Below are 17,979 nucleotides of genomic sequence, written 5' to 3' on the forward strand. Positions count from 1 at the left end.
GTTCAGATTTTCTCATATTATTCTCCATCTGCCAAATTTACTTTATCTTATCCAAAACCCTCTCGTTATGTCTGTTGATATTGGTTAGCAATTCAGATTGAATGTATTCCTGAGGGATTCATCAAATGACATTCTGCCACTAACTTTCATTACCGGCCACCCAACATGAAGTTTGCTAGCCCTACCTCCCTCACTGACTGGGAAGGGAAAGTACTTGATTATTCAATTCAGTGATTCTGGGATATCAATCAAACAAACTTTCAACATGCCTAATATCTTTCTGTACAATAAACAGAAGAGTTGTAATCCTCTTTGGGAACTTTACTGGAAATATCCCAAATTCCTGTCATTTCACACTGCTGTGGGATAGTTTGCAGTGGAGGTTTTCAGGGAACTATTCTCCACCCACCTACCAAATCAGAGACTTGTTTTGACAATGTGTGGGGGAGGCATTATAATTGAACATTTTAAATGCAGAGAAGGCTGATTTAGCTACAAATATATTAACTCAATATTTTAACTTGTGTTTGAGAAGGAAGAGGATAGTAACAACTCCACAGGCTTTGTGCATTAAATCACGAATTACCCATCTGACTCGGACTTGTCAGAGCTCAAATGTGCTTCAACATCATCTGAGATAAAAGGGAGGACGTTTGGCCAATTACAATGATGCTAGCTCTTTGTAAGAGGCACCCAAATAGTCTCAATACCTTGCATTTTCTCCAGAGATCTAAAATGCTTAGCCCTTCCTGTGTTTATCAATTCCCTTTCCTTTAAGTCATTGTGTAGGAAATGTGTTTCCTCATCGTCCTTTTGGTTCATTTGCCAGTGACCATAAGTACATGATTTCTGGTTCCTAAACCTTCTACCACAGGAAACAGTTTCACCTTACATTCATTCTGTTAAATCTTCGCCACATTTCTGAACATCTCTATCATATTGCCCCTTAGTCTTTGCCACTCTAAGTCCCAGGTTCTCTGCTCTCTCTTGTCAAATTTGTCTCATTATAATTTTGATGGAATTATTAATCAATTTGCATTGAGCAAGTTCCAGTGAACACCACAATGAACAGAGTTTTTTGACTGTGTAACCACCCATTTCATCATTGGTGTCCTCCAACTGCAGTATATTTTAATCCACGTGTTGTGCCTCAAATTCTCGCCAGTACCTTTCAGCCCCATGGCTTCTATTTTGTAGAATGCCTTGTGCAGCAATATCATTAGTCAGTGATTCCAGCTGTCATCACCAGATCCCCCCTCTCCCATCTACAAGTGGCACTTTCGGGCTGCCAGTGGTAAAGGGTTCATCTCCTGACTCCCTAGAATCTGTCTACCATCAGGTCAGGAGTGTGGTAGAACATTCCCCACTTGCCTGGATAGCAACTTATAAGAAGCTCGGCCCCATCCAAGACAAAGCAACAAACTGGATCAAGAACTCATTCACTATTTTAAACATTCACTCTCCCCACCACCAATGCGTAGTGGCAGTTGTGTGTGCAACCTACAAGATGCATTGCAGCAATCAACTGAGGCTATTTTGACAACACGTTCCAACCCATGACCTCTATTATCCAGAAGGGCAAGGATATGTGTTGGGACATGATGCATTGGAACACTGCCATTTGCATGTTCTCCTCCAAGCCACCCACCTTCATGACTTGGAATTATATCACTGTTCCTTCAGTGCTGCTGGGTCAAAATCCTAGAACTCCATCCCGAACAGCACTGTGGCTCTACCTACACCAAATGGGCTGCAGTGGTTGAAGAAGGCGGTTCACTAACCCTTCTCGACTTACAACTAATAAATGTGCAGTGGAAGGCTTACATAGGAGCTTTCCATTACGTATGATCAAAGGTATATGTCTTTAAAATGGAGCTTATTTACTTCATCATACCCTAGTTCAATCATCTCATATGGTGTAGGCTGACTTTTGCCAAAGACTTCTGCAATCACATGAGAAATGACAAATGGGAAAAAAAACTGACCAGGTTAGAAAATTTGTTTTATTCATTTATGGGAATAAGGGTATTGCTGGCTAGGCAGCAGTTATTGCCCCTCTCTAACTGTCCAGGGAGCAGTTTAAGAGTCAACCACATTGCTGTGGGTCTGGAGTCACATGTAGGCCAGACCAGTTAAGGACAGCAGTTTCGTTCCCCAAAGGGCATTAGTGAGCCAGATGGGTTTTTCCAACAATTGACAATAGATTCATGGACATCAGGCACCTAATTCTAGTTTTCTTTTCTCCATATTGAATTCAGATTCTACCATCTGCTATGGTGGCATTTGAACCCAGGTTGCCAGGAAATTACCGGGGCTCGTGGACTAATAGTCCAAATGATACCACTAGATCATTGTCTCCCCTTGAGATTTACCATTTGCATACCCTCTTGTTCCAGGAATGTATCTGGTTTGCATTTGAACAGTCAGTTCAAAGTCAGGTCAGTATTGGATGGTATCTGTGGTGGATGAATTATTTTCTGACTGCAACTATAATTGATCAGGTGAAAGGTCACTTGACCTAACATTAGAATCACCGAGTCGGTGGCTTTGTTGTTAATATACAGGTGAAACCTTGTGATTGGCCATCTCATTGAATAGTTCTTCAGCTGCTAACAGTGTCTATTGGTGAATAGATTGCAAGATTCTCTGGCCAATTCTGTGAAGTGGGAGGAGATCTGGGCAGGATCATGGATTAGATCGAGCACTGCGGCCAATGAACCAATGTCTTTGCGCTAGAGAGGAGAAAGCAAACAAAATTGGCAAATGAAAGGCATGAATGAGAAACCCTGGGGGCTTGGATATGAAAGGCAGACATTGAGGTGGAACCTGAGAGAAGGAGACATTTAAACTCAACTTTCCTGGAGCCAATGAGAGAGGGCTGGGCTGACTGGCGTCGGGTGGAGGAGGGAGGTGGTTTGGTGTGCAGCATCAACATTTACCAGTCACAAATCTTTCAAGACACTAACCACAGTTATCAGGTGAATGCTAATGATTGTCACCTTACAGCCACATGGGATGCATGCATGATTTATTTTAATGATCTTGCTGCTGTTTATTTGATGCTTATTTTTGTCAAGCAAAATAATGAAGATTGGGATATCAAAGGAAACGGATATGAAACTACACACAAGCGCTGCCAAAAAGCTTTTAGAATTCAAACACTATTGTTTCTACCCACCTCCCTTTGATCCTGAAGATTAACACTCATGCCATGCAAAGCACAAAGCATTAACCCATTCAGTATCTGGAATAAATGTTTTTACAATTGTGAATTATAGACTAAGATAGGTGAAAGTCTAGAGGATAGCACATCACCCAGGTCAACTAGAGCGAGAGAGCTGATGAGAATCAAAAGGAGTGTTACATAAAGCCAAGTTTGGAAAAGTATCTGGGGTAATAGATGAAAGGAGAACTGGCAGAATTTTGTACTCATTCAGAACATTGGTATTGCCAGCTGGGCCATTTATTGGGAGTATCTAATTGATCTTCAGCTTCCTTCTTGAGCTATTGCATTCCATGTGGTGTACATACACTGACAGCGCTGTTAAATATTGATTTTGACCCAGTCACAGGGAAGGAATAGTGCGCTAGTTCCTAGTCAGGATGGTATATGTTGCCATATGTGTATGTTGCCTTTTCCTTAGAATACCCACAGTGTGGAAACAGGCCATTCGGCCCAATGAGCCCAACCCTCCAGTGAACATCCCACCCAGACCTATCTCCCTACCCCATCCTTGTAACCCTGCATTCCCCATGGCTAACACACCTAACCTACACATCCCTGAACACTATAGGTAATTTATCATGGCCAATCCACCTACCTCACACATCACTGGATTATGGGAAGAAACCTGAAGAGCTGGTGGAAATCCACACAGGCACAGGGAGGACATGGAAACTCTGCACAAAGTCACCTGGTGGGAGGAATTGAACTCAGGTCCCTGGCATTGTGAGGCAGCAGTGTTAACCACCGAGCCACCATTCCATCCTATAGAGAGCTCACCTTTAAGGATTCCCCATGCCGTGTCCAGACAATGTTTTGACTCTATTCAGCAGTTAATCTACTTTGCATTTACAAGCTACATCCATAGAAATCAGTGGTTTTGCTGTAACATCAGTTTCCTAACCCACAATGCATTCTACTGCTTCATATTAACTAACTTAGAGAGTTAATCAGTCCCTGACAAATGATTGACTATTAGATCATTATCATCAAGATGACAATCTGTGACTTAGAGTCATAGACATATACATCATGGAAACAAACCCTTCAGCCCAACTCATTCATGTCAACAAGCTATCCAAAACTGACCCTGCCCCATTTGCCAGCATTTGGTCTATATCTCTCTCAACCCTTCCCATTCCTATAACCCATCCAGATACCTTTTTAATTCTGTAATTGTACCAAACTCCACGACTTCCTCTGGCATCTCATTCCATGCACACACACCACCTTCTGCATGAAAAAAGTTGTCCCTCATTCCATTTTAAATCTTTCCCCTCTCCCCTTAAACCTATGCCCTCTAGTTTTAGACACTCCCATCCTGGGAAAAATACCTTGTGTATTTACCCTCTACATGCCCTTCATGATTTTATAAACTTCTACAACCTCACTCCCCAGCCTCCGAAGCACTGGCGAAAATACACCACACTTTGGATTTGTACCTTGTAGGTGGTGGAATGTTTTGGGGAGTAAGGAGACAAGTTATTTGCTAGATAACTCCCAATTTCTGACTGAGGGGGTCAAGAGCTTCCACAAATGCCTCGGATTTAATAGTTAATGATCCGAAGTGGGTGAACTTGAGGGCATGTTCAATGACTCTGCACTGTTCAATACAGGTTGTCCACGATATAGCGTAAGTGGCAGGAGTTGAACTGTAGATTCATAGAGTTTTAGAGATGTACAGCATTGAAACAGATCCTTCAGTCCAAGTCTCCATGCCAACAAGATATCCTAAACTAATCTAGTCCAATTTGCCAGCATTTGGCCCAAATCCCTCTTAACCCATCCTACTCGTATACCCATCCAGATGCCTTTTAAATGCTGTAATTGTACCAACCTCCCCCACTTCCTCCGGCAGCTCATTCCATACACACACCACCCTCTGCATGGAAAAGTTGCTCCTTAGGTCCCTTTTACATTCAACCTATGCCCTCTAGTTTTGGACTCCCCTACCCTGGGGAAACGACCTTAACTAATCACTCTATCCATGCCCCTCATGATTTTACAACCTCTATGAGGTCACCCCTCAGCCTCCCATGCTCCAGGGAAAATAGCCCCAGCTTATTCATCCTCTCCATATAGCTCAAACCCACCAATCCTGACAATATCTTTGTAAATATTTTCTGAACCCTTTCAAGTTAAACAACATCTTCCCTATAGCAGGGAGTCTTGAACTGAACACAGAATTCCACGTGTCCTAACCAATGTTCTTACAGTTGCGAATGACATCCTAATTCCTATACTCAATGTACTGACCATAAAGGCGAACACACCAAGCACCTTCTTCACTATCTTGACCACCTGTGACTCCACCTTCAGAGAACTATGAACCTGCAAGCCAAAGGTCTCATTGCTCAGTAAAACTTCCCGGGACTCTACCATTGAGAGTATAAGTCCTTCCATTATTTACCCTACCAAAATGCAGCACCTCACAGTTATGTATTGGCCCATCTACAGCATGGAAATAGGCCCTTCGGCCCAACTTGCCCAAGGTCTGATCTAGGTCGTTGTACTATCCATTACACATCAATTTTAGTGTCACCTGCAAACTTATTAACCATTCCTCCCGTGTTTACTTCCAAATCATTTATATAAATGACAAAAAGCAGTGAACCCAGCATTGATCTTTGCTGCACACTGCTGGTCACAGGGCTTCAGTACAGAAAACAATCCTCCACCACCACCCTCTGTCTCCACTGTTTGGAACTCACGAGTTGCTGGATACCCACTGCCAAGCAGCTGGGAGTTGGTCACTTCACTCACCAAGGTGTCAGAGATTCCCAGCAGGCCAAGCAGCATCTCAGGAGCACAAAAGCTGATGTTTCGGGCCTAGACCCTTCATCAGAGAGGGGGATGGGGAGAGGGATCTGGAATAAATAGGGAGAGGGGGGAGGCGGACCGAAGATGGAGAGAAAAGAAGATAGGTGGAGAGAGTATAGGTGGGGAGGTAGGGAGGGGATAGGTCAGTCCAGGGAAGACGGACAGGTCAAGGAGGTGGGATGAGGTTAGTAGGTAGGAAATGGAGGTGCGGCTTGAGGTGGGGGGAGGGGATAGGTGAGAGGAAGAACAGGTTAGGGAAGCAGAGACAGGTTGGACTGGTTTTGGGATGCAGTAGGGAGAGGGGAGATTTTGCAGCTGGTGAAATCCACGTTGATACCATTAGGCTTTTCTCACCTGCTTCAAAACCTCCCCTCCCCCAACTGCATCCCAAAACCAGCCCAGCTCGTCCCCGCCTGCCTAACCCGTTCTTCCTCTCACCTATCCCCTCCTCCCACCTCAAGTTGCACCTCCATTTCCTACCTACTAACCTCATCCCACCCCCTTGACCTGTCCATCCTCCCCAGACTGACTTATCCCCTCCTTACCTTGCTGGAAGAACTCCGGGTCAGAGTAAATGATCTGGAATCTGAGCATCAAACTCTGCGGCACATCCGGGAGGGGGAGAGTTACCTGGACACTTTGTTTCAGGAGGAAGTCACACCCGGTAGATTAAATAACTCAAATTCAAAAAGTGTTCAGTGACAACAGGGTAAGGCTGTAAGTGAGGCAGGTAGGGGGATTCCGAGTTCAGGAGTGCAGGAGCCTCAGCCCTTGACCTTGACCAACAGGTATGAGATTCTTGCTCCCTGTACAGATGAGGGAAAGGACTGTGGACAGGATGAGCCAGCTGATCATGGCACCATGGTGCAGAAGGACATTCAAGAGGGTGGAGCAAAAAGACAGGTAGTTGTTACAGGGGATTCTATTATTAGGGGGACAGATAGTATCCTATGCAAGCCGGATCTAAAAGTTAATAAAATGTGAGGCTTATTATCTTGGAATTCTCCAGCATCTGCAGTTCCCATTATCTCGGATCTAAAAGTTAACTTGCTGATAGAGTCCGTAATTAAAAAAGCGAATGTAATGTTATCGTTTATCTCAAGAGGGTTGGAATATAAAAGCAGCAATGTGCTTCTGAGGCTTTATAAGGCTCTAGTTAGGCCCCATTTAGAAAACTGTGTCCAATTTTGGGCCCCACACCTCAGGAAGGGCATACTGGCCCTGGAGCGTGTCCAGCAGAAATTCACACGGATGATCCCTGGAATAGTAGGTTTAATGTATGATGAACAGCTAAGGATCCTGGGATTGTACTCATTAGAGTTTAGAAGGTTGAGGGGAGATCTAATAGAAACTTACAAGATAATGTATGGTTTAGAAGGGGTGGATGCTGGGAAGTTGTTTCCGTTAGGCGGGGAGACTAGGACCCGTGGGCACAGCCTTAAAATTAGAGGGGGTCAATTTAAGATGGAAATGAGGAGACATTTCTTCAGCCAGAGAGTGGTGGGCTTGTGGAATTCATTGCCACGGATTGCAGTGGAGGCCGGGACGTTGGATGCCTTCAAGGCAGAGATTGATAAATTCTTGATCTCAAAAGGAATCAAGGGCTACGGGGAGAGTGCAGGGAAGTGGAGTTGAAATGCCCATCAGCCATGATTTAAATGGCGGAGTGGACTCGATGGGCCGAACGGCCTTACTTCCACTCCTATGTCTTATGGTCTTACCTCCCCACCCATACTCTCCTCTCCACCTATCTTCTCCTCTCTCCATCTTCGGTCCGCCTCCCCCTCGCTCCCTATTTATTTCAGAATCCTCTCCCCATCCCCCTTTTCTGATGAAGGGTCTAGGCCCGAAACGTCAGCTTTTGTGCTCCTAAGATGCTGCTTGGCCTGCTGTGTTCATCCAGCTCCACACTTTGTTATCTCGGATTCTCCAGCATCTGCAGTTCCCATTATCTCTGGGAGGGATTCCTATTGTGTTCATGTGGTTATATTCATTGAAAGTGAAAACCATATTAGGGGATTAAGTGTGCAGCAGAATGCAGACATATACTGGCAATGTGAGGCCTTATGCTATGGGATTGCTAGATTCATTGCACTGTGTTGTTAATGTTAGCTGCATTGTTACAAAATGGATAACATTGAATTATCTGCCTTTATAAGTTAGGGTTAACTTCTCTCTAACCTGAGTTCAACAACAAGAAACATTGAGAGTGACATATAATAAGTGGATAATTCAGTATAACCATAAATCAAAAGCACTGGACAGTTTTCCATTCATTACCGAAATGACTTTGTAATTTTTGGCACATCATGAGGGATGTGTGCGATAGGACAAGGCAAAGAGGAGAGAAGTAACAAGAGTACAATGTCAATCTTTTGTGAAAGTGGTAGTGTGAGGTTATGAGTGTTCAATAACATGCATCAATAACTTAGGGGGATGCGTCTGGGTGGGATGCTCTGAGGTTCGGTGTGGGCTTGTTGAGCCGAAGGGCCTGTTTCCACCCTGTAGGGATTCTAAGATTCTAAGAAGCATGTGATCTTTAATAAAAGCTGCAACTAGATTTAAAGAGATTGGCAAAAGAAGTGAATGCACGGTACAGTGAGGAAAACACTTTTTAACGTAACAGGTTTTTGGATTTGGAACACACTGCCTGGATGTGCAGTGGAGGTAGGTTTGTTTGAGATGTTCTGGAGGGCATTCGATGATTATTGAGATAGGAATGAAATGTAGGGGTCTAGGTAAAAGGCAGGAGAATGAGACTAAGTCATAATGAGAATCAGTGCGAACAAGATGGGCCAAATAGTCTCCTTCTGCACCACATCTACTCCGTAACACTGTGATTTAAGGTAATGTTGGATTTAGATGTTGAATGTTTAACATTGCAGTTACCAGAGAAAGCAGCAAGTACATGCAAATTTCACAGCATGCCAGCAGGGTAAGGTTTGTCGTTGGACTAATAGTGACATTTTATTGCTGGAAGTATCTGAGGTATTTACAAACTGCCTACGTTGCACCATGCTGACAGAGCATTTTCAACACATTTGAAGACAGAACATCAGAATGACATATTGAAAGAAGGGCATTAATTTATAATAGTGTCTTTTACAAACTCAGAACATCCAAAATCACTTTACAATGCCTGAATTATCTTCTGACATGTAACTACAAATGTAACATAGGAAGCGTGGGAACTTAACTTTCACACAGCAAACTCTTGCAAACAGCAACAAGATAAGGACCAGATAATCTGTTTCAATGATATTGGATGAAAGATAAATATTAGTCGGGATATCATGGAGACCTTCCTTGCTCTTCTCCTTTTATTGTGGTCATGAGATCATTTATGTGCAGAAGATTCCACCTACAGACTCTAGATAATGTCGAAATGATGCTGCATAAAATGAAGCACGGGGATAAGTAATGACGAGCTCTGCCAGAACCTTGAATTTACGCCTCACTACCTGTGCCTCATTAATCCTTCTCTGTTAATTTTTTGCTTCACTAAGGTTTAATGTGATTGCCTCAATTTTGATACTTGAATTATTTTTGGTGAAATCACATGAAGATTGATGCTATGGTAAAAGCTGTTGTGAGGATGAATCTCAGGAACAGCAAGTTTATAATTGGGGCGGGGGGGGAGCGGGTGAGGTTGTTAAGGAAGACTTTTGCCAGGAAGTAGTTGAAAAGGTGACAAGCAAAAAAAAATTGTGTTGTGAATGCAGCTGCGAGAATGCAGCCACATCAATGATATCTGTCTGTGTTTATTAGATATGATCTGGTGCAGTAAAAACTTAAATGAGTCTGTTGTATCCCTTTAGATCAGCTCATTTTGCCTCTTCCCTCTGCCTCAAAAGTTTGTAAGCTTTGAAGACTGAGAGAGTTAGATTTTTGATGTGTAAAAACATCAAAGAGTATGGTGAAAAGAAGGCTGATTGGAGTTGATGTGTAGCACAGTCAATGTCATCACTGAATGGTCAAGCAAGCCCAAGGGGCAGACTGGCCTCCCCTGATTGTGTTGAGGTCTGGTTACGCAGACCTCCCCTGAAAATATTCGAAACATTTCTCTTGTCTGAGTTTCAATCAGAGGCATGAGCTGGCCAGTGAGTTAAGCTGACAAGTTTGATACTGCCTGCCCTGGTATACAAACAGCTTCCAATGGGGATTTTCCTTATTGTCCTCATCAATGAAAGCCCTAAAAATAAATAGGAGCAGGGCGATACATTATGACCTCTCAAGTCAGTTGAACCATTCCATAAGATTGTTACCAATCTTCTACGTCAAGCCCACTCTCCTGTGCTATCCCCTTAGCCTTAATTTACTTTCCCAATAATCAGTCTTCAATATGTTCAATGACAGAGTACTCAGTATTCTTTGGTAGAGAATTCCAAAGATTCACTACCAGTGCATGAAGGGATTTCTGGTTATCCTGATGTGACTAGCTAGCCAAGCTCAGCAGAAGAATAGGTCTCAGACCATCATGGATCATATACCTCCTCCCGAAACAAATGCAAGCTAATATCAGTGACAAGGAATTCAATTCAAGCTGATGTCTTACCAAAGATATACTCAAGCTCTCCAGCCCTTAAATGCAAATATCCAACTTCCAATGTTTCAACTATTTAGTAGCTCCACTGACTGGAAAAGGAACTTCAGTGGATGGTCAAGTCTTACTAGCCTGTAATTTTATAGGATACCGACCAGTGAGTCTGTAATCTAAAAAGACATTGATTAGTCAGCCAGTAAACTCCAGGTTAAGGAGGAGTCAGTCTATAATCTAATCAAACAGTCTGTAATCTTTAGTTATTGATTGGTAAATCTGTAATCTGGTAGTATACTGACCAGTCAGTTAGTAATGTATTAATATCCTAACTGGTCGGTTAGTAAGGTAACAGTATATTGACTAGTCAGTCAGTAATCCAGCTCTATACTGACTGGTGAGTTGGTTATCTAACAGTATACTGACCAGACGGTCAATAATCTAACAGTATACTGATTGGCCGGTCGATAATCTAACTGTACATACTCACTGGCCAGTGTCAGTAATTTCACTTTGCACAGGGTGGTCAGTCTAACAAGATTCTCAGCCACTCACCATCATTCCTCTTGTTCTTTATCTGGTTGGTGATTTGTTCCTGAAACTCTGCAAGTGACTCTTCAATAGTTTCTGTCCGATGAGCCGACAGAGAGAAACGGCGCTTAAACTTCTTCATTTTAGTTATTTTAATTCCACGTGACGGGGCTGAAAGAAAGAAGTGCTGTTGTGAGGATTGAAGAAACAGTGTCCCATTGCCTACAATGAAACTTCATACCCATAAAATTTATTTGCATATTAAATTATTTCAATGCCATATGGGTAAGGAGGTTTCCGAAAATTTTAGATGAAAACCCAATTATATTCTGCGATAGAATTTAGGAACAGCTTAACCATGCAAATGCAGAAGATTTCTAAAAGGGATGGGGAAATGAAGGAATGGGTGAAGGTCATCCCATTCCCTTAGCACTGCCCATGTACTCACGACTGGATTGAACTCAGGTCCCAATTGTGAGAGATTCACTGCATTCAAAATGTTGAATGAACAAGAGGCCAATGATTCAAATACTTTTGTTATAAAACATAAGCCTAAGATCACTGGATAGCACCCTCACTTCGAAGTCAGAAGATCACGATTTCAAGCCCTACTCCAGAGATGTGAGCCCATAATCTCGGCTGACGCTCCAAGTTAGTAATTTCTGATGAAGGGTCTAGGCCCAAAACGTCAGCTTTTCTGCTCCTAAGATGCTGCTTGGCCTGCTGTGTTCATCCGGCTCTATACTTTTTATCTCAGATTCTCAAGCATCTGCTGTTCCTATTATCTCTTAGTAATGAAGAAATGCTGCTTTGTCATAGGTGCCATCTTTCAAATGAGGATTTCAAACCATGCACTTGTCAGGTGGTTTCAAAATAACCCAAAGTTTATTCACAGAACAGCAAGGGAAATATTCCCAGCTTCTTGGGCCAATATTGACCCCTCAACTGGCATCAGGAAAATAGATTGTCTGGTCATTATCACGTAGCGACTTATTGGAACTTGCTGAATGCAAATTGGTAGCTGTACTCCCACATTACAACAATGACCATAATTCTAAAGAGCTTTTTTTAAGTAATAAAGCATATTGGTACATTCTGAGGTCATGACAGGTGCTACACAAATGTAAGTCATTCTTTCTTCAATCAGGGTGATTCTTGTTTGTAATAAGACGGTGCAATTTAAAAGGGCAGCAAGAATAAATCAGTAACTTTCCAGATCACAGCAACTGTGACAAGGTTTAAATTCACAATTATGTGCTTTCATAGCGCAAGTGTCAGATCATTAGCATGTGATCTCTGCACAGTTTAACACTGCCTCAGAGATCAACACAATCACAACATTTGTTCACAAAATAGAAAAAGCAAAGCTACTTCAAAGAGAGGTGAAGGAATTATCTCATCCTGACATATTTAAAGGGGCCATGCTGCCTAAGAGGCAACAGTAACATTTAATGTAGACAACAACCCCAAGGTGCTTCAGGAATGTACAAGGATAAACAGACTCAGAACAAAAGAAACAGACAAGTCTTTGGAGGACTGAAGTGGGCTCAACTGATGAGAGGGAGGTGGAAAAGTTTAGGGCGTGAATTCTAGAATGCGAAGTCAAAGTCATGAATGCTGTGGAAAAAGGCTACTGTCTAGGGGCAGGATGTAGGGCTGCTGGAGATTATGGAGATGGGATAGAGTGGACTGATTATGCACATTTGTTGAGTAAGAAAGTCTAAATCTTTCATTTACACAAACCTAATTTTTAGTTTGTAGTTTGTAATCAACTTTAATCTAACATCTACGTAATCTAGCATTCATATAAATTTGATCATTATTGTAATGTAGGGAACACAGCTGCCAGTTTTGTAGTTACCAGCCTTATGCAGGGTTTTCTCAAGGGTTCTAGTGAAAAAGCAATTCGATTTATAACCAGCTGAAACTGGTTCCTCATTAAATATTTCAGACAGACCAGTCGTGTTGGGAGCATATACAAGTAGCCAATTTAGTGAGACTTAGCACTTGAGAGTATGAAATATAGTCAAGTGCTGGATTTGAGCCTCTCATGGAGATGAGGAGAGGAAGGAAGGAGGAGGCATTTGTTGCTTTCCCTTAAACAAAGCTACTAATTGATGAACAGATTTGTGAGTGTTTTTAGTCTTTAAGGTAAAGTAGGATCTTCAGTTTGTGTTTAGGTCTCCACATCTTTTTCTCTTAATCTCAAAAATAGATTGTTGGCTTTAAGATTGATACAAATGTTTAAAAAGATGATACTGTCTAAAGATGGGGATTTCTTTAAATGTAAATAGCATGGTGAATAAAGTAATTAATAATCATATTATTATTTATTAATTCATCAGGTTGTTGCCTGAGATGGAAAGTCTCAATGATGAAGAGACACTGGGTAGGCTGGGTCCGTCTTTCCTGAAACAAAAGATGCCGAGGGGGAATCTGATTCAGGTGTACAAAATTATGAGAGGCATAGAGAGGGAAGATGGTGAGAATCTCTTCCCCATGGCAGGTATGTCTAAGACCAGAGGTATAAGTCTAAAATGAAGAGTAAGTGGTTTACAGGAGATGGAAGAAAAAAATTTTTACCCAGAGGGTGGTAGAAATATGGAGCGTGCTGCCCGAGAGGGTGGTGGAGACAGGTACTCTCGCAACATTTCAGAAACATCTGGATGAGTGCTTAAAATGCCAGGACATTGTAGGTTATTGACCAATTGCAGGTTAATGGGATTAGTGCAGTTTGGTGTTTGTTGGTTGCAATTGTCATGGTGGGCTGAAGGGCCTGTTTCTATGCAGTAGAATCTATGAATTAAGTATGATAGTGTTTGTAGGACATATTATGTTGCAGCATATGGGAACTGATGGACACCAGGTTGATCCAAACTAAATACATCTGCAGTAAGCGTTTGCAACTCAAGGAACTTTGGATCCACATTGCGGAGTTGGAATCTGAGCTGCAGGAATTTCACCACATCAAGGAGGGGGAAAGTTACCAGAACACCTTACTCCAAGAAGCAATCACACACCCCCAGACTAGGTAATTCAAAATTGGTCTGAAATCAGGGAAGGGAGTTTAGCACCATAAGTAGGTGCACCATTGGGCGATATGGGAACCCAAGGGGAGATCTCACACTACATCAGCCTCTGCAATTGTCCAACAGTTAACACACTTGTTCAAGTTGTGTGAATGTGAGTAAGGACAGCTGGAAGGATAACAATCCCAATTTACAGGAACACTCTAAATAGGGAATAAATACTGTTCTGTGTATGTGAGAGTGGGAGGCCCGAAGACTATGTCACCTGGCCAGTGCCAGGGGTTAAGGACATCTCCCTCGGGCTGAAGACGAACTTGGAAGTGGGAGGGAGAGATCCAGTCATCAATAGGATGGAAAAGGATGTTCTGCTGAAGACTTTGAACAGCTAGGATCTAAAAGAGAAAGTATGTGAACGAGAAAGTGTAATAATCCTGGGATCACTACCTGAGCCATGGGTACACTAGCATGGTGGGGTGCAGGGGGTGCATTTAATAAAATCAATGAGTCAAATGTGTGCCTGAAAGATTAGTGTGAGTGGAATGGATATCAATTCATGGGGCACTGTCACCGGTATCTTGGGAGAAGGAATGGGCATCACTTTAACTGTGTCAGAGATAGTAGGAACTGCAGATGCTGGAGAATCCGAGATAACAGGGTGTAGAACTGGATGAACACAGCAGGCCAAGCAGCATCAGAGGAGCAGGAAAGCTGAAATTTCGGGCCTAGACCCTTCATCACTTTAACTGTGCTGTGACCAGTGTTGAGGCAAATCAAACAGCCAGGGCTGTAGAAGGGGGTTTAAACTAAATAGGTAGGGGAAGGGCGCCTGAGAGGAGATGCTCGGGCATACAAAACAAAAAGATATGAGACCACTGCAGTGCAGCTTTTTGGATAATGATACCCAGAGCTGGATAGGAAGGGGCAGAATGTACAAAAATGAAAAGGAAAAATGCGGCAAATAGGGTCAAAGAGGGAAAAAGACAGTAAAATGGCAAAATTAATGGCACTTTACTTAAATATATGTGGTATTTTTAAACATAATAAATGAATTAACTGCACTAATGCAGTTTTTTGAGTATAATCTTACAGTTATTACAGACATGATTACAAGGAAATCAAAGCTGGGAACTAAATATTATTCAGGGGTATGTAATTTTTCAATTGGAAAGGCAGGAAGATAAAGGTGCTGAGACAGCCTCATTAATTACAGCAAGAGGGGTTTTTGGATTGAATGATGTAGAATCTGTATGGGTGAAGGTAAGAAACAGCAAGAAGAGTAGTCTACAGGGCCGCCAACACTGGCAGTTCTGTAGGACAGAGAATCAATCAAAATGTAGTGAGGGGATGTAAAAAAAAAGGCAGTTGCATGAATCACGTATGATTTTAATCTTTATGTTGATTGGGGAAATCCAAATAGCAGAAGTAACGTGGGAGCAGCAGCAGGCCATTCAGCTCCTTGAGGCTGTTCTACCATTCAATGAAATCATGGCTGATCTGTGGCCTAACTCCATATACCTGTTTTTGCCCCATATCTCTCAATACCTTTGTTTAACAAAAACTTATCTATCTCAGAAATAAAATTAATAACTGATCCAGCAACCACTGCCATTTTTGGAAGAGAGTTCCAAATATCTACCACCCTCTGTCTGTAGAAGTGCTTGCTAACATCTCTCTTGAATCGTCTGGCCTTCATTCTCAGACTGTGCCTCTAGTTTGAGAATCCCCAACCAGTGGAAATAGTTTATCTTTATCTATCCTGTCATTTCTTGTTAGTACCTTGAAGATTTCAATCAGATCACCATGAGAAAGAACTCTAAGATTATATTCAGGGCCATTACCTAGAATAATATGTTGTGGATTCAACCAAAGAACTGTTTTAGATCTGGTGTGTCGCTATCTCAACGTAAAAGATCCCATAGGAGCGAGTGATCAAAACAATACAGAATTTTGCATTCAGTTTAAGAGTGAGAAACCTGAGGAGGAAACAAGAGGTAAATTTAAATCAGGGTAATTACAAAAGAATGAGGGCAGAGTTGGCTGGAGTGGACTAAATAAAAAGTTAAGCAGAAAATTTGGGTGATGACAATGGCATACATTTCAGGAAAAAAGTCCATGAGTCACAGCATAGATATAACCCAGTGATGAAGAAGGATTATAGGAAGAGGATAAATCAAGGATGGGTTAACCAAGGAAATTTAGGGTTGTATCAGAGTGGAAAGAAAAAAATAAACAATTTGACCAAGTTAATGGCAAGCCAGAGGATTGGGGGATTTCAAAACCCAACAAAGGTTGACTAAAAAAGAAATACAAAACATATTATCAAGCAGAGACAACATGACCTCACAAAGTGGAAATCATACTTGGCAAATTTGTTAGGATTCTTTAAGGAGGTAATGAGCAGGATAGATAAAGGAGAAACTATAGAAGTAATATATTTGGATTTCTAAGCATGTTTGATAAGGTACCACACATAAGGTGACTGAATAAGAGCCCATGGTGTTTGGGGCAACATATTAGCATAGGCAGAAGATTGGCTCTGTCATAGAAGAAAGGGATTTGGCAGAAGGGGAACATTTTCAGGATGGCAACCCGTAACTGGTGAAGTACCACAGAGATCGTTGCTGGGGCCATAATTATTTGCTATGACTTTGATGAAGAAGTGAACATACTATCACCAGGTTTGTGGATGACACAAACATAGGCTATTCATGAGGATGACACAGAGTCTGCCAGGAGATATAAACAGGGTAAGCGAGTGGACAAAAACTTGGTGCATGTAACGTAATGCGAGAAAGTGTGCGATTATGCACTTATTTAAATGGGAAAAGTTTGAAAAAGAAGCAGCACCAAAGGATTCAGGTGTCTTCATGCATGAGTCACAAAAAGCACAAAAATGTACTCATCACTCCACGGCCAGAATACAGTTTTTTGTCGCCCTATCTAAGGGAAGATATCCTGGAGTCAAGATTGTCCAGAGAAGGTTCACGAGGTTGATCCCACATATGCAGATGAGTAGGTTGCACCTGGAGTTTTGAAGAATGACGTGCAACCTTATTAAACCATATAAGAATCTTAGAGGACTTGACAACGCAGATGTGGAGAAGTTGTTTCATTTTATGGGAGCATCGAACACCAGAGCGCATAATCTCCAAAGAAGGTGTGGCCCACTTAAGACAGAAATGAGGAGGAATTTCTTCTCTCAGAGGGCAGTGAATCTGTGGAATTCATTACAACAAAGGGCTGTAGAGGCTGGATCATTGAATATATTCAAAGCTGAGATAGATTGTTAATCTGTAAGGGAATCAGAAATATAGGGACAAGGCAGAAAAGGACAGTTGAGGATTATCAAATCTGCAATTGAATGGAAAAGTCAATGGGCTGAATGGCTTATTTCTGCTTCTATGTCTTATGATCTTACAGTTAAGTAAAATATTTCTCTCTAATCAGTTATGCTGTTAGGCACAGACACGTAAAATAGTGGAAAGTTGATAATTTATTATTCTCCATCAAGTGGAGAGTGGGGGATTGGAAATCATTGCCTGAAAGATGATAGTGTTTGCAATTGTCATCACAGTTTAAAGCAAAACAGTGGAAATGTGCATCACTTGCCATAATCTAAAGGGCTACTGAAAAAGAGCTGGCAGGTTTAATTGGACTGGATAATTTGTTACTGCCTATATGGACATAATGGCTTGAATGACCTCCTTCTGTGCTGTAAACCTCACTGTGCACACACATTTATAAACCAGGACACCTGGCACCATGCAAAAAAAAACACCCAATTTTGTTCCATTATTTAAACTAAATTATGTATCAAGGTGGGGGATAGATATTTCTAG

The 17,979-nt window shown here is 41.9% G+C and overlaps 1 protein-coding gene across 8 annotated transcripts in view; it reads right to left on the reverse strand.

Moving 5' to 3' along the window:
- Window positions 1–17,979, reverse strand: part of LOC125462683 (cyclin-dependent kinase 18-like) — a 181,461-nt gene that overhangs the window by 79,727 nt on the left and 83,755 nt on the right. For 7 of the 8 annotated variants that reach the window (XM_048552919.2, XM_048552912.2, XM_048552915.2 and 4 more), the window contains one exon: window positions 11,136–11,282. The exons of the other annotated variant lie outside the window; for it this stretch is intronic. In XM_048552919.2, coding sequence (XP_048408876.1) covers window positions 11,136–11,282 — 147 coding nt within the window. The remainder of the gene's footprint in view (window positions 1–11,135; window positions 11,283–17,979) is intronic. 8 annotated transcript variants of the gene reach the window in all.

This window comes from Stegostoma tigrinum, chromosome 21, assembly GCF_030684315.1.
Source record: "Stegostoma tigrinum isolate sSteTig4 chromosome 21, sSteTig4.hap1, whole genome shotgun sequence".
Lineage (NCBI taxonomy): Eukaryota > Metazoa > Chordata > Chondrichthyes > Orectolobiformes > Stegostomatidae > Stegostoma > Stegostoma tigrinum.